At 43.9% G+C, this 20,579-nt stretch overlaps 1 protein-coding gene and 1 long non-coding RNA gene across 3 annotated transcripts in view; one reads left to right on the forward strand and one right to left on the reverse strand.

The window, feature by feature from the left end:
• LOC135259846 (uncharacterized) overlaps positions 1-10,229 on the forward strand; it is a 50,274-nt gene extending 40,045 nt beyond the window's left edge. The window contains exon 3 of the long non-coding RNA XR_010331399.1: positions 10,089-10,229. This is a non-coding gene — a long non-coding RNA (uncharacterized LOC135259846). The remainder of the gene's footprint in view (positions 1-10,088) is intronic.
• LOC135259845 (protein Wnt-7b-like) overlaps positions 1-19,774 on the reverse strand; it is a 29,423-nt gene extending 9,649 nt beyond the window's left edge. The window contains exons 1-2 of one of the 2 annotated variants that reach the window (XM_064344693.1): positions 18,911-19,774; positions 10,171-10,397 (exon numbers count right to left, since the gene is read on the reverse strand). In XM_064344693.1, the coding sequence (XP_064200763.1) occupies positions 10,171-10,397; positions 18,911-18,981 (298 nt within the window). In that variant the 5' untranslated portion in view covers positions 18,982-19,774. Of the gene's footprint in view, positions 1-10,170; positions 10,398-16,190; positions 16,921-18,910 lie in introns of those variants that run through there. The other variant, XM_064344692.1, reaches the window with a different exon arrangement.
• Positions 19,775-20,579: the final 805 nt, after the last annotated feature.

A 20,579-nucleotide genomic window follows, 5' to 3' on the forward strand; every position in this document is an offset into this window, starting at 1 on the left:
TGCCTTTATAGTGCATGCTATCACCGAATGCTGTGGATTACTTTCACATGGGAAGGTTATTTTACACTGAGCCTGAAGACAGCACTTGTGGCTGAAACTATTGCAGGTGCTGTCCAAAGTGCTGAATTACTCCTACGAGCACCTTACAAACTGGCCACGTTTTAACAGCAAGGTCTGTTAGCCTGCTTAAAAACCCTGACATCCTTCTGGATTTACCAGACAATCTAATGGCATGATTTGACAGAAAATCTCTGATGATGTACAGTCCCAGTGGAATAATGTCTTTCATTGCATTATCAAATCTTTATTGTCAGTTCTACAATAGAACAGACAATTTGATGTAAACTTAAAGAAATTAAAGAACTATTTCCCAGTCTACTTCATAAGTAATCACATGGCAGCATTTATCCTGTGTATGCTCATTGTGTGATTAAACACTGATCTCCTAATCAAAGGGTCTTGGTTTCCTCTAAACCAGGAAGCCTGTTGTCTTATGTGTTTTCTATGTTGTTGGACTGACAGTCACCTACTCTAGATGAATAGACAGTTACATACATACATAGACTGACAGATAGGTATATATATAGAAAGACAAATACATCTAAACATAGACAGAAGACAGACAGAAAGGCAGTCAGGAGGATTGACAGAGGGATGAATACAGTACTGGCATCCCAAGAGGATGCTTTTCCACAGATTGTAGATGTGGCTTGAGGGACAGAGATGCACATAACTTCAGAAAATGCATGTGGGATTGTGGGGGGCATGGAGAGGCCTTGCTTTTGCATAGCAGGATTGTGTTTTGGAACTTGCTTTTGCATTTGCACTTGATTGTATTTGCACTTCCAAAGCTGAGGCTTTCTTCGCATTGCTCTTGCAGTTTCTTGCAGTACCCTGAAAATCAATGTGTCAGCGATGCCTTTGAGGCTCTGGTTTCCATTAAGAGTCCAAAACTCATTTTTATTTCCTAGTTTTTTTTAAAATTTCCTTTCAAATAATTCCAATTTGCTCATGCATTCATCTGGCTTCGAAAGAATGACTCCACATTTATAATTTGGGGATTAAAATATTTGCATAGCATTTAAAACAAAGGACCCCAATTCTGACCAGAGCAGAAATATGAAACTTCCCAAATATTCATTTTCCGGATGTTTTAGCAGTTCATGCACTGCAGTGCGTAACTCTTGCTAGTGGGAGTTTCAGGACAGGAAATCCGTGGAATTTTCTTCTTTCGGGAGTTTAAATGAGTCAGAGCTGCAGGGATCTTTTCTTTTTTCTAGGGAAATTGTCTGAATGTCCAGGAGTCTGTGGCTTTGGCTGGTTGGGAGGAAAAGGCACTGTCATAATACAAGAATGAATTACCCACAGAACACAATGCATGAGGCCGGTGTCATTACCGGTTGAGCCGCACGGACAGCGACTTTTTGTTTCCAGTTCAGATGTCATGTGTACATATTACAGTGGAAATGATGGCATGCAACAGAACCATATTTTAAAGGGGCATAAAGGAAAACCCTGTAACCATTTCTATTAATGTCGCACTCCCACTGAACAACAAAAAGACAGTGTGGTGGTGGGTGGGTCGGGTGGGGTGTGGGGGCACATGGGACTTTGCAATGGACTGCACTTCTGTATTGCCTGTCGCTAGGCTGTGGTCAGTTACTATATGGTCAGTTGTCCAAACTGGGGTGGACCTCGGAGATTTCTGTTAATGTCTTCTACACTGCTTGTTGACTCATATCCGTTCAGTGCTCCGTTCACCATGGTGACCAGGATTTGTTAAATGACTTGTTTTTGGGAAGCATGTTTTTTCGATGTTCCACTCAACCTGGAGTGTCCGCTCTTACATTTAGTCCAGCACCATCCGTACGTCTTCCTCTGGGGCTTGGGCAGGGCGCAGCCACACCCGCAATCTCCCACGAGGTGCATGTCCCCAGCGGCTGCTTGTCTTCGCTCCCACCAGCCGAACTGCGCAGTTATTTCTGCGGAAGGGTTTGCGTAATGCGCAGCTGATGCGAACTACAGTCCGATCAGCAGAGTCACTAGCGCGATGGGATATGCACACATTTCCCAGGAATCACTGCTGTTCAGGGCTTCTGTGAAGGGGTACATGGAAATATGCTGGATTTCAGCATCTGTGAAGGATGTGTGCACCAGGGTAAATTCTGTTCCTGCGAGTAGACGTGAAGGCAGAACATGGTTAGGACCTCCACTCTGAGGTTCTGTGAAGGATCTATACCCTGGGGACTGCTTCTGCTTTGCAGTTCTGAGGAGGATGGGACAGGAGTGCTGCGTAACCTTGATCTCCATAGGGTTCTGTGAAAGTACTGAGATACTGTAAGAGTCTATGTACTAGGGATCTTCAGTGCTGAGCTTCTGTGAATGACTTGTGTACTAGGGATCTTCATCACTGAACTTCTGTGAAAGTCATGTGTAATAGGGATCTTCAATGCTGAACTTTTATGAAAGACTTGTGTATTAGGCATCTTCACCCCTGAACCTCCATTAAAGATAGGTGAACTGGGGCAACAGCAGCTGGCGTGAGGCTCTGTGAAGGATGTGTGTGGGAGCCCTGCGGAGCTTTGCTGTGCAGATGTGCGGTAAAGCGGCCAGCCCAGTGCCCTGAAATGAATTCCAAAAGAACCACCCTGGGATATCCTAGCAAGCTGCCAGGGGAAAGCTGGACTGACCAGAAAAACCTCAGCGGACTTGGACAGGTTCAGAGCCGAGGGTCAAGAAGGGGGGGGGGCGGCGGAGGAAATATTAAACCAGATGTCTAATAGGGTTTTTGGGGCAAGTGTCTGTAACGGTGTCCAGGAGCGCGATTTAAGCACGGCGCGGTTCTACACGTAGGGCAGGTAACGCCGGGCGTTTTTTTGGCGGGTGCTCGAAGGGGGTGCGGCCTTCACCTCAGGTGACCACTGTCCTGGCCTGGAAAAGGCATCCGCCAGAGAGCGGGCTGGGACGTTTCCGAATGCGGTGGCGGCTTTTACGATGGCCCGTACCCGAGAGGGAAGGAAAAGGGAGAAAAAAACAGGGCTAGCAGCAAACCGCTGAAGCGCATTTCACATCAAATGCAGCGAACGAGATTTACGGCCTGAAACCGTACAGTCAGTTTTCCCAACACGCATTGTGAGATTTTCCCCTCCGCCCCAAACGGCTGCACGCTCCACTGATGTTGCCACAGCAGAGTAGGAGGACTCTGGAACTGTGGCAACACTGGAGGCTCGCTGCTTCCAGCGCAAACTGGCTTCAGGCTGTAATTCTAGTCAGCTCAGAAATTCACGGAATTCAATCGACATTTATCCTTGGCGTCAATCTTCTATGAATCAAATCAGTATCCCTCCGTAACTTGGACCGTCAACATTCGAACTTGACTTTCTCCTTGACAAACGTAGTTTGGAAGGTTGATTTTGGTGCATTTCATGAAATTGCTGCTTGTACTTGTGGAAGAAAAAACAGAGAGATACTTCAATTTGAAGGACAAAATATTGATTGAAATCTTTATGAGCTAAATTATCTTGTGCTGGAGTTTCACCAAATTTCTTTTGTTGAACAGAAGACAAAAAAAGAACACAAATAGCTGAAATCTAAGACTAAGCTGCCACAGGCTGGTCTGTGGAATGTTTCCAATCATATTTTAAAGAGCAGAATATGACAGTGCAAATCATTTTTGTCATGTTGACATGCTGCTGAGAGACAGATAAAAGCGACACCTGCTGGCTGTGCTGGTGAACTTCGTTTCAGATAAATGTGGCACGGACAGTCAGAGCAGGTGACTTTTCAGTCACACCCCCCAAATCCAGTGATCTGATACCTGGCATGGCTAACCCAGACCACAAACCAGTGCAAATCAGTTACATCAGACGGTTGTAACAAGTTCTCACTACAATACCTCATATGGAAGAAAATACAGAAAAATAATTTGATGCCTTTTCTGACAACAATATGCATTATTATCCGGTCCGATTTGGAGTCACTAATTCAGCATCTGGATTTACACTTGTACAACCAGCATTTGCACACCAGGATAACCTAAGCTGAAGTCTGAGACTATTTAAAGGTCACAGTACTACAGGAGAGCCAGTGACTATTTGACACTCTACAAGTCACACACAGTTCTACTGGAGAGCCAGTGACTATTTTACACTCTACAGGTCACACACAGTACTACAGGAGAGCCAGTGATTATTTTACACCCTGCTGGCCACACAGTACTACAGGAGAGCCAGTGACTATTTTACACCCTACAGGCCACACACAGTACTACAGGAGATAATTAGTGCCGACCGCAGGTGAGAAATATCTCTCACTGATGGCAAACAGTTAACATCATTTATTCTTTGCGTACCTACAGTGCAAATATTCCCAGGCCATAATATCCACACACTCTGAAACGCAACACTGTAGCTCCTAAAATTTCCATGTGGGCCCCATTAAAAAAAATAAAAACATGGCTAAACTGCTTTGGATCTCTCTGGATCACTGGCATGGCTGAGTAATCTCCACTCTGCTACTGCTGTTTCCGTTCAGTTACATGCGCCGTTGCTATGGACATACTGTACACTCACTGCCAATTACAGGCAAAAGCAGGGCTGAGTTGAGTTCATGATCTCTGCAGGGATTAGAACACCAGTGTCCCTGTTCAATAAAGTTATGTTCTTGAACCAGAACTATACACATAGCGTACTTGGGTTGTTAAATATAAACACAAGCAGGACTTGCATATTCAGCATATACTGTATGGGGATATGAAATGAGCAGCCATGATGGGTGTCGGTGATGGAGATGGACAGGCCTGTGAAAGGCAGATTATAATCTCTTTACTTTGAGATAATAATCTGGGTCCAAAGAGCTCATTCATAAAAAAACTTTTTATTTTCCAGCATGCAGCCGGATTAATGTCCTAGTCACCTTCTCGGCTTCAAGGCAATAGCAACTTGTTGCCACAGTGTAAATTCTGAGGTTGGAAAAAGATCTTTGAGATCAGATCAGAACAGCCATACTGTTTTGTTTTAATTTCTGATAGGTCATCTCCACCTCAGGTCATGTAGTTTCACTAGGGAGAACGACAGCGAAGGAGAGGTGACACTCCATCTGACTGAGTTTTCCTTCCGTGTTTCCGTACTGCATGGACGGTGGTCGTCCCCACGCCGTTCAGAGTATCAGAGGAAGGTCAAATAAACTGGAATTTTAAAACCATCAGCTTCCTGTATTTTGGAAGCTCCCGTTCCTGTTACTGTCGCAAGCGCCGTAGCCGCGGTTACCTCCGGTAAACCCCGGAACGTTCCGCTGCGCGGCGGCGAGTCTGTTTCTGCCGTTCCGGATTGTTCTTGACAAAGGGGCGCTTTGAGCCGCTGATCCTCTCACATCCTGCCCCCCCCACCCCCACCCCCCCACCCACCCCGGGCCGGCGAGGAGAACGCAGACAGACACAGATCTCACCGATAACATCGCAGGGGGCACTGGGTCCGAGCGGCAATACCCAGGCCAAAATCCCCCCCCCCCCCACTCCCCTCCCCGCCCTGTCCCGTCGGCAGACGGCCAACGCCTCTCTGTGTGGCCGGGGGGCTCAGACCAGCGGAGGACATCACAGGAGACAGCCCACACTGGGGCGGTGGGGGGTGGGGGTGCAGCCCAATACCTGATAAGCCAGGAAAGGACCCTGCTCGCTTCTCCCAGAACAAAGCCGTCCGTCTGTGCGCTTCGCTCCTTGGCTCTGTGTGGGCGGCTAGTTTTCCCCTGACCGCGGGTGATAAAATCTGCGGGCACAGCCACACAGAGATGAAAGGAATGTACGAAAAACCACGCGCGCTGCTGTCACTGTCCGGGTTCATGGGATGGGAACTACATCAGAAAGCCAACGATACGGCAATGTAGCTTGATAGTTTGGGCAATGGGCTTGCAACCACCAAGGCTGCGAGTTTGATTCCCCGGTGGGGTGCTGTCATTGTACCGTAGATACAATACAGAGTCTATGACTAATGTAGTATATGATAGATACGGTAAAGCCTGTGACTCAAAATAGGTATATGATAGATACGGTAAAGCCTGTGACTCAAATAGTATATAGTCGATATGGTACACAGTCTATGACAAATAATATAGGTACTGTACACAGTCTATTACTCACATACAGTAGTGGAAATACAATATTTGGCTCAACACCATTCCCTGTGGATACAGTCTTTGACACAATCTCGGCTATGTAGTAAAAAGGTCCAGATTAAGTGCTTTTTCCCCCCCATGGTAAAATGTTTAAAGGACATGTTGTCACCAAACAAAAGTGCAACCTTCTGTATCCTTAAAATAACATTTTACTGACGTTATTTGGTTTGCCGCATTCACCTGTCAGCTCAAATAAAGCACACCGAGGAGAGGAATGTTTCAGTAAATGCCGATGGTAGCGTTTCTCAATGTCTCCTGTGCATATTTGCCTGCTCCTAAGTTTAGAATCGGGCTGATTTTATGGTGCTTGGTTTTCTAAAGTTTTTTTATCCCGTAATTACTCATTTACGTGACTGAACGGATAGTTTAGGTGGCGGCTGCTCTCTTATCTCCTTTTGAGGCTGTCAACCCCTCTTTCTCATACCTGATACTTTAGGGAAATATGAAATTTTGATCTTAATCCCATGTCAACCGCAAGCCACTCTGGGTGAGAGAATCATCTAAACGCCTGAATGTAAATAGCCCTGTGTTTCCTGGTGTAGCTTCCTGTCATGAGCCAGTTTTACTAATAACAGAGCCACAGTGGATGAGCACTATGGAACAAACTTTCAGCCACATATTCACATACGATATCCATGTGAAAATGGACAATGTCATTATAATCTCCATCGGTGGCTCATTTTTAAAAAATCAATTTATGCTGCAATTGGCCATGAGAAAGCCAGTTCTGATTCTTATTGTTCCTGATTTAAAAATAAAAGAGCTGGATTGGAAGGAATGCAGAAATGCAGAGTACAGTTTGCGCAGAGAAATAAACAAAAAAAAGGGAATCGCACCGTGCCAAATTCCTTCGCATCTCAGATATCCGATACGCAGGAATGCAATTCACTAAATGTGAAAACATAAGTGCCGCTGCGTTAGCGCAGTGTTCTGGGCACTTGCGTCGGACTTTAATGCATACCGTCTGTCTTCCCTGCTTTTCGTAAACACAGCTTTGATTATACAATAATTGACATGACTGTCATTCAGCCGAGACGATAAACATTTTTTTGTGAGCGCAAAATGTAAAATGCAATACCAGGTTTTTTTTTATTTAAAAAAGGAGATTTCAACGACAGGCAGAGAAATTTCCATTACTAAGCCATTTGCTGTGTAGTGCAAGAATCAAGGATGCAAAACGAGGAAGTTAAGATATTTGTGATGTATTGGCATGTCGTTTTACAATCGTTACATTGCAGTCACTTGGCAGAACAGGTAGCAGCTTTTTAAAACGCGGATTAGACGATCGCGGCTGCGCTCCTGGTTTCCTGGACAGCCACAGGGTCTGCTGGTTTTCGTTGCAACTTAGAACTTATCTCCTCGCTGAGCATTCTAGGTCTGAACGGGTTGTTGAAATGGAAAAGCAACAGGCCCTGTGGCTCTCCAGGACCGGGGTTACAGACCCCTGCCGTAGAGCTTAGCCAGCGCTGTGTCGAGCCTTGGCGCACGCACCCAGAGATGTATCTACCTCTGCTGACATCACCCGCCAAACCCGCCCCACGCATTTTACGAGGCAGCGAAGGTAGACCGAGTAAGCGCGCCTACATTTCGCACCGCACACTCCGCACTCCGTAACCCGCGGAGGCCCCCCGCATTCCAAACCCAGCCCCCACCTCCCACGTTTCTCAGGTCGCCATGGCGACGTCACCAGGATACCCGCGCCCGTTTCTTACGCGCTGCGTCGCCACCGTGCCGCGGAGCGCCGTCTCCGGGGGTTACTCACCGAGTCAGTCTCGCGGCTATAACTCATTGGGGGGTGGGGGTGGGGGGGGGGGGGGGGTTGAATGGGTTCATAGACATGGGGCCGTTAGCTTTTCTACATTTAAACTCCACGACGGTTTGTTGAAAGCATCAGTTATGAGGAAGTGCAGGGTATAATTGTGCCCGTGAAATCGCCCCTGAAAAGCACTTAAAAAGTACAATAAAAGGCGCTATATGCATGTTTGCGCATAATCTCCTACTACTTTTTCGCTGGTTCATTTTAAGTCCAGGTATGCATACTTGTGTAAGAAGTGATATGAATCTACCTGTGCAGGTTTGCCTCCTTATCCTTTTGATGGCTGAAATGATACACCGAACCAGAACAGCTGAAAGCCTTAAGCAGTTAATTGCATGTCTTTGAACTGCGTGTCGTACAATTACTCATTTATAGTTTTTTATCCACTTGGCACATAGTGTCTGTTTTCGACACGCATCGGCGGATCGAGGTGTGCCGGTCACACACCTGTTTGAAATGCACACTTGCCAGAAAATCCTCTGTGAGACGCACTCAGCATCGGACTCCCTCCCCCCTCCCACGTTAATGCCTCCCTTTGTACAGGTTTTATTTGGCAGCCTGATCTCTTTGGAAAACACAGCGCAGTTTTCTCCTCAATGGAGAAATTGTTGTGGGGTATTTGAAACCACTGTAGAGAAGCTTTGATCTATTGCTCCATCAATCCGTCATACGTGACATCCTGTCAATCAAGGACGCTTGCCAGCCATGGAGTGTTCTTATATGAAATGTATTTATAGTTGCAATATTCCAATTGCAATGGCCTGAATGTAAAATTACTGGTATTTTCAGAAACTAATTTTTTTCCCTTGAATCAGAATTAGCAGGGTTCTGTAACACACAATAACCTGATTATTCCCTTCTTGGAACGCAAATGTTATTCGGCTGAACTAAAAAATGACCAACTGAGCAGTATCTGAGTAAAGGCAGGACAGAGTGTGAGGGAGAGAGGGAGGGAGAGTAAGAGAGAGAGAGAGATGGAGGAAGGTAGGGAGAGAGACAATGCGCTTCTCTGGTCTTTCATGCATAATAATGTCAGACCTCTCTCTCCAGTTGGGAAATAGATGAAGAGTTTAGTCCGAAACTAGGGTTAATATGAAAGAGTACAAGCGGATGAGGCATGCTCTGCCTGTCTGTGGGGGAGTTTTCTTTTCCTGAGAGTAATGGGAATATTTATGGCAAAAGCAAGTTTCATGACATCATCCCATTTTTTGTGTTCTGGCTCATAGCTGATATCTATACTGTCGAGTGTAGACAGGTGTAGATAAGCACATCCTCTCCTACAAAACAAGTGATGAGTGTTAATTACCTCATAAATTTACTGTGTATGGAGGTGAGGATGAGGAAGTTCCAAATTAGGTCCTAAAGAGCAAATGTTCTTAAAACTGTAAAGGAATTGCATAAGGATTTAACCCTGAACATTTTACTGTGAAATCAGCAGGTCTGTTACAAAAACGGCACAAAGGACAAACAAGGGGTGACCTTTGAAAAAGGTCAGTCATCACACTCCGAAAAACAAGAGATTTTTCGTAGAGCCATCAACAACCGCGACACCTGCACCTCTTCCCTTACCACAGGAAACGCGCCTTTTTTACTGTGCAACCAACCATGCGCTGCTCTGAACACAAACACTGCACCAGACTGCACCGCAGTTCACAGCAATGGAACCGATCATAACAGAACAGCATAAGCGAGAGAGGGCAGGACCTGCCGCCAAACCGATGAGGGGAATGCAGATAAAGAATGCTGCGAGTAAGGAAAAGAGAGTCTCCCTCTGTCTCTAAAAGTGCTCAAATGAAAAGATAAAAAAAAGAAGATGCAAATAATTATTTTAAAAATTAGGCCTATTGGTTTTTTTGGAGGTGTGAAAACTACAGATTAAGACATGAACACACACTTTTTACTCATTTATAACAGAGCCAAGCACACCAAAAAAGCATAGAGGTGCCATGAACACTAAAACTGTCTAAGCCACTGAATTTTTCTTCTCCTCCAAAAATCTCTATGAAGCTGATTATTGATTGATTATATTCTTTTAAATGTATTTAATGTACAATAGACTTTGGAGAAAGAATGTGCAAAATTCCATTTTCTATATTCATAACAGAACAGAAAAGACTAAAGACTCTAAAGAAAGGCCCCATCGGGCCCCAGCGGGCCCCAGCGGCGAATGGCGGCTTCACACTGACCTACTCGCAGCTCCTGGCCGAAGACGGTCCTCTCGCCCAGGGCGGAGCAGTTCCAGCGGCCGTAGCGGAACTGGTACTGGCACTCATTGATGCCCAGCTGGGCGCCCTCGCCGATGACGATGATGGCGTCCGGGCGGCTGTGGCAGATTGCTCGCTGACGCGGGGCCAGGCCGGGGATCTTGTTGCAGATGATGTTGGCCCCCAGTGCCACCACTGAGGAAAGCGCCCTGTCAAGGAAAGACAGAGACAAACGCGGCGCTCAGGACTGCTGTACAGATCCACACCTCTGGGTGAGTCTTCTCTTAAAGCAAGGGGGCCCCAAGCCTGGCCTCGGGGGGCCACAAGGTCTGCTGGGGTCCCCAATCCTGGTGTTGGAGAGCCACAGGGTGTGCTGGGGTCCCCAACCCTAGTCTTGGAGAGTCACTGGACCTGCAGGGATCCCCAGCCCTGGCCCCAGGGGGCCACAAGGTTTGCTCAGATCTCCAACCCTGGTTTTGGAGATCTACAGGGTCTGCTGGGGTCCCAAACCCTGGTTCTGGAGAGCCATGTGTCTGCTGGAGTCAACAACCTGAGTCCTAGAACGTTATGGGTCTGCAGGTTTTGTCATTTATTAGCACTCAATTGATCTGTTAAAGCAGCTGGTTACACAGGTAGCCCACCTCACCTGGTGTCTTGATTTTAAGGTGCAAACAGACTAGCAGACTGCAAATCTTACAGACACTGGCTCTCCAGGATGACTAAAAATGTTTTACTTCTGAGCATCGACACCATAAATTAACTCCACATTTCACTTTCTGGAAGCTGCTTGAAGCAATTGACCAATACATCCATAAATCAGTCAGTCAGTTAATTACGCAATCAGTAAATCAATCCATTAATCAGTCAACCCATCAATTCATAGTTCAGTCAATCGACCAATCAATGTACTAATTCCAATATTTTTTTCTTATTCCAAATTCTAAATTGTTTGCCAGCGGAATGCATCCCTTTGCAAAACGATTCCAAAGAACAGCACCCCAAGCAGAACATGAATACATGTTGTTAATATTCCTTTCAGCCAGTGCTCCCCCAGTGAGGGTTTGGCATGTGACAGTGCGGTTTGACGCAAATGGTTTGTAGCGTGGTTGGAATTATTTCCAGGCACAAATGAGGTGCCACAAAGTGCCACACGGTTCAGTTCATATCCAAGGAGTCACACACAATATGTTTTTACTCTATTATTGGACGCGTGTCCATGGCACATGGACACATGCAGTACTTAGCAAGTAGGCCTATGGTCACTGACCTGATAAAATGAACCATCTTATGGGGCTTATTTCTAGGAATAGAGGGTTCTGTGGTGTTTTGGCAACCGGGCCTTCTCATCCTGTCCATCGACTCGTTTACTCAGATTACCTGGTTTAATAATCTCCGCCCTCTCCACCTCAGCTGACGCAAGCAATGCAGCCCTCCAGGACTGGAGTTAAACCTGCAGACACTGCGGCCCTCCAGGACTGGAGTTAAACCTGCAGACACTGCGGCCCTCCAGGACTGGAGTTAAACATGCAGACACTGTGGCCCTCCAGGACTGGAGTTAAACCTGCAGACACTGTGGCCCTCCAGGACAGGAGTTAAACCTGCAGACACTGCGGCCCTCCAGGACAGGAGTTATACATGCAGACACTGTGGTCCTCCAGGACTGGAGTTAAACATGCAGACACTGCAGCCCTCTAGGACTGGAGTTAAACATGCAAACACTGTGGTCCTCCAGGACTGGAGTTAAACATGCAGACACTGTGGCCCTCCAGGACAGGAGTTAAACATGCAGACACTGTGACCCTCCAGGACTGGAGTTAAACCTGCAGACACTGCGGCCCTCCAGGACTGGAGTTAAACCTGCAGACACTGCGGCCCTCCAGGAATGGAGTTAAACATGCAGACACTGTGACCCTCCAGGACTGGCGTTAAACATGCAGACACTGTGACCCTCCAGGACTGGAGTTAAACATGCAGACACTGTGGCTCTCCAGGACTGGAGTTAAACATGCAGACAACGTGGCCCTCCAGCACTGGATTTAAATTTTCAGATGTCGCAGCCCTCCAGACCGGCAGACAACATAGATCAGGGGTCTGCAGCTCTGGTCCTGGTGAGCTACAAGGTCTTTCTACTGTTTCTCAACACTCAATTGGTCAGTTAAAGCATTTGATTGTACAGTCAACTCCCCCTCGCCTGATTTCTTGGGTCTGAATTGGTTTCTGGTTGGATTTTAGGGTGAAAACAGAAACCGGTGTCCCTAAGACCATTGTAAGTCTCTACCTTGGACCGGTCCAGCACAGAGAAACCCACACAAAAGTTCTGGTTCTACAGATCGGTGTTGTAGGCGTGGCCCTGATGCTGTTCTGCTTGCCCGCAGGTGAGTGGCTGTCTCTCTTCTCTTTCCTGCTGTCCTCACCAGAGCCCTCTTAGATTAAGCAGGCTTGGAGGCGCCGTACAGTACAGCCACCTGGGCTCATTCACCACTCACTCAGGCTGGGGAGGCCAATACCAGACTTTAAACTGCCTTTTTCCTGTCCCCTTTCCAATTCCACCAATGTGGTTTGCAGAAGAAGAGAGCTCATCTACTGTATTGAAATTAAAAGGTATATTTTACTTTCTGCGGTTTGCTAATGTAAAGATATTTTGATTCATTACTCGATTTTGAATTGGTGCCCACACAACCCCAGACACTGTATCACATAGCACTTATTATACATCGCACCATTATTATGAGGAGATAATTCTGAGTAAATAATATAATTCAATAAATATATTGTTTTAGGATTTTTCATAATGAAAATTTGAATGGTCATGTAATTATTTGAAAAACAGATCTGATATTTATGGTTTTCTACTGTTCCGCCAATGAAAACATTCTGCAGAGTGCACAAACCCACATAGGCCTGGATATATTAAATTCATAATCAAGTGTTTTTCACACAATTATATACAGATTACGAAAACCAGTTACCAAGGGCATTTTATGGCTTTTTATTATGTTTAATATTGTCATTCTGAGATTTAGCATGACAAAAAGTTTCTATTCAATATTATTGGCAAACCGTCTTGCCATTTGATTGAATTATTTATGCCTGGCTTAGTGTACAAATATGTATGCAATGACTTGAACCAGTAGTCTGGATCACTCACTCTCTCACGAACTTCACTCACACACTCACTTACTCACTCACTAACTTAACTCACTCACTCACTAGCTTAACTCGCTCACTCTCTCACTAACGTAACTCACTCCCAAACATAACTCAGTCACTCTCTCCCTAACTTAACTCACTGACTGACTCGCTCACTCATGAACCAATGAACCGACTCGTGCACTCACTAACCTCACTCACTCACATTCCCATCCCCTGAACGTCTCCTGTGGTGATTATTTAACATCAGACTCGTGCACGGGTCGGCAGAGTAGCCAGAGTTCTGGTTTGTGTGAATCACATAGAAGCAAATCACAAAAAAAAAACACACACAAAAAAATACTACACAATCCAAGCAAAAGGCACACGCAAGACCACATCTGATCAAAGGCATGCCACATAACAGACCGACCTCGTGTGTTCTGCAGTACACAGCAACATTCTCAGCGTTGGATAAATGAACAGTCCATACGAGTCCAAAAGGGACCACATGTACTCTATTACAGTCAAAATTACTCTATCGGAGTTGATTTTCCACAGAAAATCCTGCGGTGTGGTGCAGTGTCCCGTGCACTGTACAGTCTGTTTGATTGGGTGCATCAGTGTGCCAAAGCCGTGAGTGTAAGCAAGGGTGTCTGCCATTTGCGTCTATGCATGAATGCACCACATATACTGAGCTTAACCCAGAGATCACCACACAGACCAAACTAAACCTGTGTCTGTGTTAAACATCCTTTCAAATCAAATACATGAAATGAATGTTCCCAAGGCTGCCAATTTGCAACATCCTGAGACTGAGACCTCCAAGCCTCAGTAAAGTAGTTTTGCATTACTGAAATAAATGCATGTATGCAATATGGAACAAGCATCCTGAAATATCAACACTTCAAAACTTCTTCGGTCTTGCCGACTGGAAACGAAATAACATTCATTCTGGTTCACTGGATTGTGTCGTTATATTGTGTTAATACTTAAGTTGTTAAAATGAACATGCTGAACATTGCTCATTTGTCCAACAAATATTTTCAGACCTGTATGGGGTTAAAAAAAATTCTATATGCTCCTTACAGTAAAAGAAGGGAAAATGATAAATGTCTTTAGTCGGTAATCTATCAATCGCAGTAAAAGGCTGTGTTCATTCAACTTTTACAGAGTTTATATGGGTCTAAGAGGGATCAAATGTACTCTGTCATAGTTGGTTTAACACTGTGAAATTAAAATTTTGACTCTTTGTAGCATCTCGAGGTGCTTTTTCAAGCTGATTTTAACCACCTTGGTATTTTTCTCTTAAAGGTGAGGATAATGGCAGTGCTGCTTACGGACCGATTAACTGTCACATCCTGTTGCTACAGTACATAAGGCCTTAGCAACGCCTCGCGCTCTAGACAGCGTTCTATGCGGCCCACCACTCATGTTCCCCATAAATCATTGTGAGAAAACACAGAAAACGCTGGATATGGAGTTGGAAAGCCCAAGGATGGAGAACCACATCCTGGCTCTTTTATATTCCACGCACATTTGAAACAACCCCCTTCCATAAAAACGTATCAAATTTGCCATAATCCGAATAAAGCAGGTTTAAATTATAAAAACAAACAATGGTATGTCGTTTCTACCAAAACTAAACATAAGCATGCCCACTTTTTAAAACAAAATTCTAACCATAAACCACATCTATTTTAGCATCGAGTCTGGATTTAAGTACAAAGATTAAAGGTATGGTTCAGTAATTATTATAAAGGCGAAAAATAAACGTTCTCCAGCGACCAGATCCAGACCTGGATTTTTAAATTCTGTTATAACGACGTAATTACGAGGACTTGTGTCAATCAAAGGCAGCGTGCCTGTGACCATGTTTTATTACCGCTTTTCCAGATGTGGCTTTTAAATGATAATCTCCGGGAGCCGCGTGTAAGCGCGCGGTGATGTAATGAATTAGGCGCAGTCCTGTCCCGTGAGCATTGACAGGTAACAGCCACCGCAAAGCGAACAGGCCCAAATACACCAACATCATTCCTCCCTTTTTAAAAAATGAATTCCTGCTCATTTCGCTCGTTTTTTCTGAACGTCTTCCAGTGTTAAATCACCACTAGCAGATGTTATATTATTTTATAGTTAAAAGGAATCTATCTGAGTTGATTTTACACTGAACATTTTGCTGTGCAGTCATTTTTTTAAAATCAGATACGGGAAATGAGACATTTAAAATGTTTTATAATCAGTACATAGTAAGCTAACAATTATTCATTATATTTATTCTCTTAAATATACACATATGCCCATAACACCTAAAATATTGTTGTGGAATGCATTTATCGTGGCGTTTAATCGCTTTAAAAAACAGTCAATTTAAAAAACCTGTAGGTTGTAAAAAAAAAAAAGCAACAGCATTTCTGGGTAAAAACAAAAATAATACAAAAAGCACGAACATGTTGATGCGTTCATGATTTCTGCTATAGCCTACATCGAAGTAAGTTTACAAACTCGACCTGCCTTAGTGGCGAACTCCGACACAGAAATATCAACAGGTCCACCTAATTATGCTTATATAAATATTTAATATAAAATATTTGCTTTAATTAACATGACATGATGAATGATGAATTATCTTTAGACTACACACAATCACTAGCCATATGTAAAAACTATCCGTCCATTAAACTTTTCGCAGTTTGATCAGCCATCCAACATGCGCATTGCATGTTTGCAAGTTTAAAATAGCGTAGGCTATAATGCTATAAAATAAAGAGTGATAAACGTCATGTTCAAAATTCCAGTCCCCGTACCTATTGTAATTATAAATGAAATGCAAGCACACAGAAGCAATTAAAATCTTAATGAGGTCAACTTACAGGTAGCTACCGCTAGTGAGGATGAGAAATATCTGTGGATAATACACTGACAGCAGTACACTGCGTGACGAGAAGATGATCATGGTGACATTGAACAAACGGCCGCTTCCTTTGGCCGTGTTCAAAACGAAAGAAAGGGAAAATAAGTTGCAGAAAAATGTAATTCCTTATTCCTCTTGCACTTTTTTATGTCTCCTTGCAGAGCAGAAAAGGCACCGCCTTTCCGCGTGTTTAGTGTTGATCCGTTCGGCGGCGTTCGCTTCAGCGCTCGTTCTGCCCCGCTCCAAGCGCCCAGGGCCGTGACGGAGCTGCGGGCTCGCGGACTGAGTCTGTCATCTCTCCGCTGCAGAGGGCTGTCACAGAGTGTGGTTCGCGAGCCGGAATAATGATGGTTTAAGGGATTTTGGACGGCAGAAACGTGCCTTTCTCTTCTGTCGTGAGAGTCGGGGCTGCCATTGGGCAGGGAGACGCTGCAATCCGCCCACTTATGAAACACTACGGCACAATAGGGCGACACTCATCTGGCGTCCCGCAACCATTTCGCCCATTCAACGGATCAACACTGTATAAACAAACTTCACCAACCTTCACCGAAGTTACTACTGAACTATGTAGACTGTAGCCTACGATACTTCTCATTCAGCACCTCTTCTGCGTGTACTCCGTGTGCATTTTCTATTTTTTCGGTACACAAACCTGCACTTGTCACTGTTGCCCTTCTGAAGTATAATAACCCAACACTGCGACATTATCACACAATATGCAAATGCAGGCATGGCAAGAATGCATGTTTCGCTCCAGTGGAAATGGGGATATGACACACACACAGCTATTTCAAAGAATATACAAAATTGAGCGCTCTAATTTTCCGCCTATTGAATATACAAAATGAAAATGCACTCTTATTTTTTCACAAATAAGCCTGCATATCTTGAAACTTAATTTAAAATTTCAGACTTCCATATGCTGAAGTCCGCAATTCCTGCTTGCGGCGTTGCTAACTTGGGTGGCTAACTCAGAAGAAGGATAGGTGGGCCAGATGTAAATACAACTGCCTAGCCTTTGTCAAAGTGTGAGGTATCTGGCAATGCTGCTTTTGGCGTGAACTGGATGCGTCCAAATCACCCTGGGACAAAGACCCGGGAATACTAAAGAAACTCTATGACCTTGTGCACTATTTGTATGTCAAGGTTCGTGCGGAAAAAGAATGTTAGATTGCCAGAGTTCAGGTTCACGTCTGTCATATAGATGGGGTCACAGCCAGGTAAGGACGTCAATAACGACTTCCTATAGTATAGGCTATTTTGTATGGTAAAAACTATAAGACATACCCTGTTGGCCTATGGAATGATATTTTCAGTTCGACGTTCCAGCGGATGTACATTTCAATACAGTGATAATCATTGCATTTATGGATCAGATATCATAAATAGAAATATAACTTTCTTTACACGTATCACGTAGGCCTACCAAAATAATTCTAATACAAATTGTTTGCATAGGCCTACTCTTTATTAAAGTATATTGGAAATGACAACGTGAAATATTTATCGAATTATACAATTAAACATAAATGTCCATCCGCAATGTTGCCTAGACTGTGTAAATGAAACTGACCGTGGTTTTCCCCTTATCTTTATCTGACGGCCTTCACGAAGACTTTTATCCATGAAAAATTCTTCTCGGAGAAGCTAAAACGCGACAGTACAGTAAGGGAGAGTGAGGAGATTCAGTTAGAATTGCACAGAACATGCTCGCATTTATGCATTAATAATAATAAAAAAATGACTTGTCATTAGTATGAACGAAATATGAATATAGTAGGTTTAACAAAGATTTCACAGTTCATTTGATTGTCCCCAACACTGGAATTGTTTTGAATGTCCACAAGAGCTTTTTAAAACATTAACCAATCATATGCAATAATGAAAATACTATAATCTAAATCCGAACGTGTTTTTATTTTGACAGGTCCAAAGATAAAAAAATTAAAAGCTATTAATTTTGTGACGTGTTTGTTTATGTATGCCTATTTTAAGCTAATAAATTGTGCAATGCACATGCAATGTCGATTAAAGGGATTATTGCGGTCAAGAAGGAATGCGAGGTATTGCAAAACAGGTATTAAAAAAAACTAAACAAAAAAAAAAACTCAATTTGTGTAAAGGAATGTGGAAATACAACTCAGCCTACCGCTATTAATGAAGGTATGCTACGAGGTGTGCTGGAACCGGGTGAAGACAGCAGGTAGAGCCAGGTTGTGAATAGATGGACAAATAGTGTCTGACACTTCTGTAATGAAAAGTTAAATTTAGCGTTTAGTACTTCAAACAAAACCATATCGCAAACCTTTTAATAAATGACGCGCGCACGATCTTTCATCTCCCACAGGCAGAGCGGTGTCAAGTTCACTTCAGCAGAGCGGTTTGATGGATGTTACCGCACAGGCGCAGGTTCTCGGTGTTGCAAGAGGATTTCGGGGGGGGGTCGTTCTTTTAACGTGCGTCATGGTGTCCGTTATTCTAGTCTAATACTTCGACAACGTGTCTACATAGTTCTCTAAAAAGATGAACGCACATTCAACAATCCTTTAATAAAAAGGTGAGCAAAAGCATGTAAGTAGTAGCATGTCTACAGGTGGTGTCACCAGCACACAAGGACATGTTTTCCCCTTCATGTTTCTATGTAGTTTGCAGGATTCTTGGGTTAATTACACTCACCCAAGTCGTAAGTAGATGACGCTGAAGCACAAAAACACGCTGGGAATCCACAGCCGAAAAGGCTTGTGCATGTTCTTGGAAGCTTCAAGGCGAGCCCTTCATGAAGCAAATTTGGTCCCGCGTGTCTTCATATTTGGAATTCGCCTTAACCACCAGATGTTGAAGTTCTTTAAAACATGCGAGTGCGAAATCAAATTGATTTTAAAAATCCACGGTAAACCACACAGCTTTTCAAGTGGACTGCAGACTGATCCGAGCCGAGTGAGGCGTTAAAAACGAAAGCCAAAAATTGGGGCGCGGAATTAGTTGAACTAATAAGTTGTTTGTTTTGTCCCACACTTTGTGAAGAAGAAGAAAAAAAGCAAAATAGGTGATGTGTCTTCTCGCTTTTACCTTCCTCAGGTAAACTTCTCTCTGCGCAGTCTCCACATTTGTGACCGGGGACGTGCTACGCTTTTTTTTTACTAGACCCTGGCATCAGTTGCGTCCCTGCACTTCGACGACATCTTAAATTCTTTCCGTGTAGCTGCAGGTATTATTAAGCAGGTAACAGAAAACACAATCCACGCCTCCTTTACTTAATCATGGTAGATGTTCGGAATTTGGGGCGGGCAGCGAAAAAGCCTTGCAGCTGTTGTATAGCTACTAGTCCCGGAATTTCTAACAATGACGCGCATTCTTAATTTGCTCCTAAAATGATAAAAATTAATTAACGAAATGATCAGTCTCTTTAAACCTGTGTAGCCATATTCCCTGATGAATTGCCATCGATATATGTTAACCAATCCTTCTCAATAATACCCCGTTCGAAAATATAAACTGTTGCAGGGCTGCTGTATCAGGCTAGAGAACGCAGTGTTCCGGCACCATCTAGAAGTATGAGACGTCTGGACAAAAAATGACCAGAGACCGCTTTGTTTCCAGCAGGACTATTGACTCGAGATTGTTAGAACAACGTGTTAGGATTAATTTGGTCATCAAAATATTTATTGTCTCAACCGTAATTGTTAAATCTACGTCTTTATTAATTTCTGCCAATTTGTATTATTGTAAATGGAGGCATTAGTTTGTGGTAGTGAAACAGGACAGGATATGACAGGAGGGGAGAAAGTTCACACAGCCCCTTAACAGACGCCCATAAATACCGTTCAATAGCCTACCTGGGAATCAAGGTTCCTATCATTTTCCTCGGGTGATTATTCTGATGTTTGAAACCGCAACAGGACTCCCCCGTGTGGCGAGAAGCGTGAATTATCTTTAGAACAACCCTAATGTGAAACACAAAACGAGCGTGATAACTTCAATGCCAACAGTGCGTTAATCAGTGCGTTCGGACGATAGTCACAGCATTAAGAAGCATAAAATACGAACTGCGTAAAATAAATCCAAGACGAATGATTTTCATTTTGCGTAGTATATTTTTGTCCTATCTCGCAATATAGGGGCCTACACGTCCAATGGTGGGTCAAACTAAAATGAAATAGTTTTGTATATGTTTAAACGGATGTAATTCATTCTAAGTGGAGATTTAACACAGAAGATGTTTATATTGTTTTATTGGACATGCTCTTTGAATTATTCATTTAAACACAAAATCTGCAGGGAATGAAATGAAGAGTCCCACTTCAAAAAAATGTTCTTTTTACATATGTGACAGCTTGTGTGCATT

The sequence above is a fragment of the Anguilla rostrata genome, chromosome 7 (genome assembly GCF_018555375.3).
Source record: "Anguilla rostrata isolate EN2019 chromosome 7, ASM1855537v3, whole genome shotgun sequence".
Lineage (NCBI taxonomy): Eukaryota > Metazoa > Chordata > Actinopteri > Anguilliformes > Anguillidae > Anguilla > Anguilla rostrata.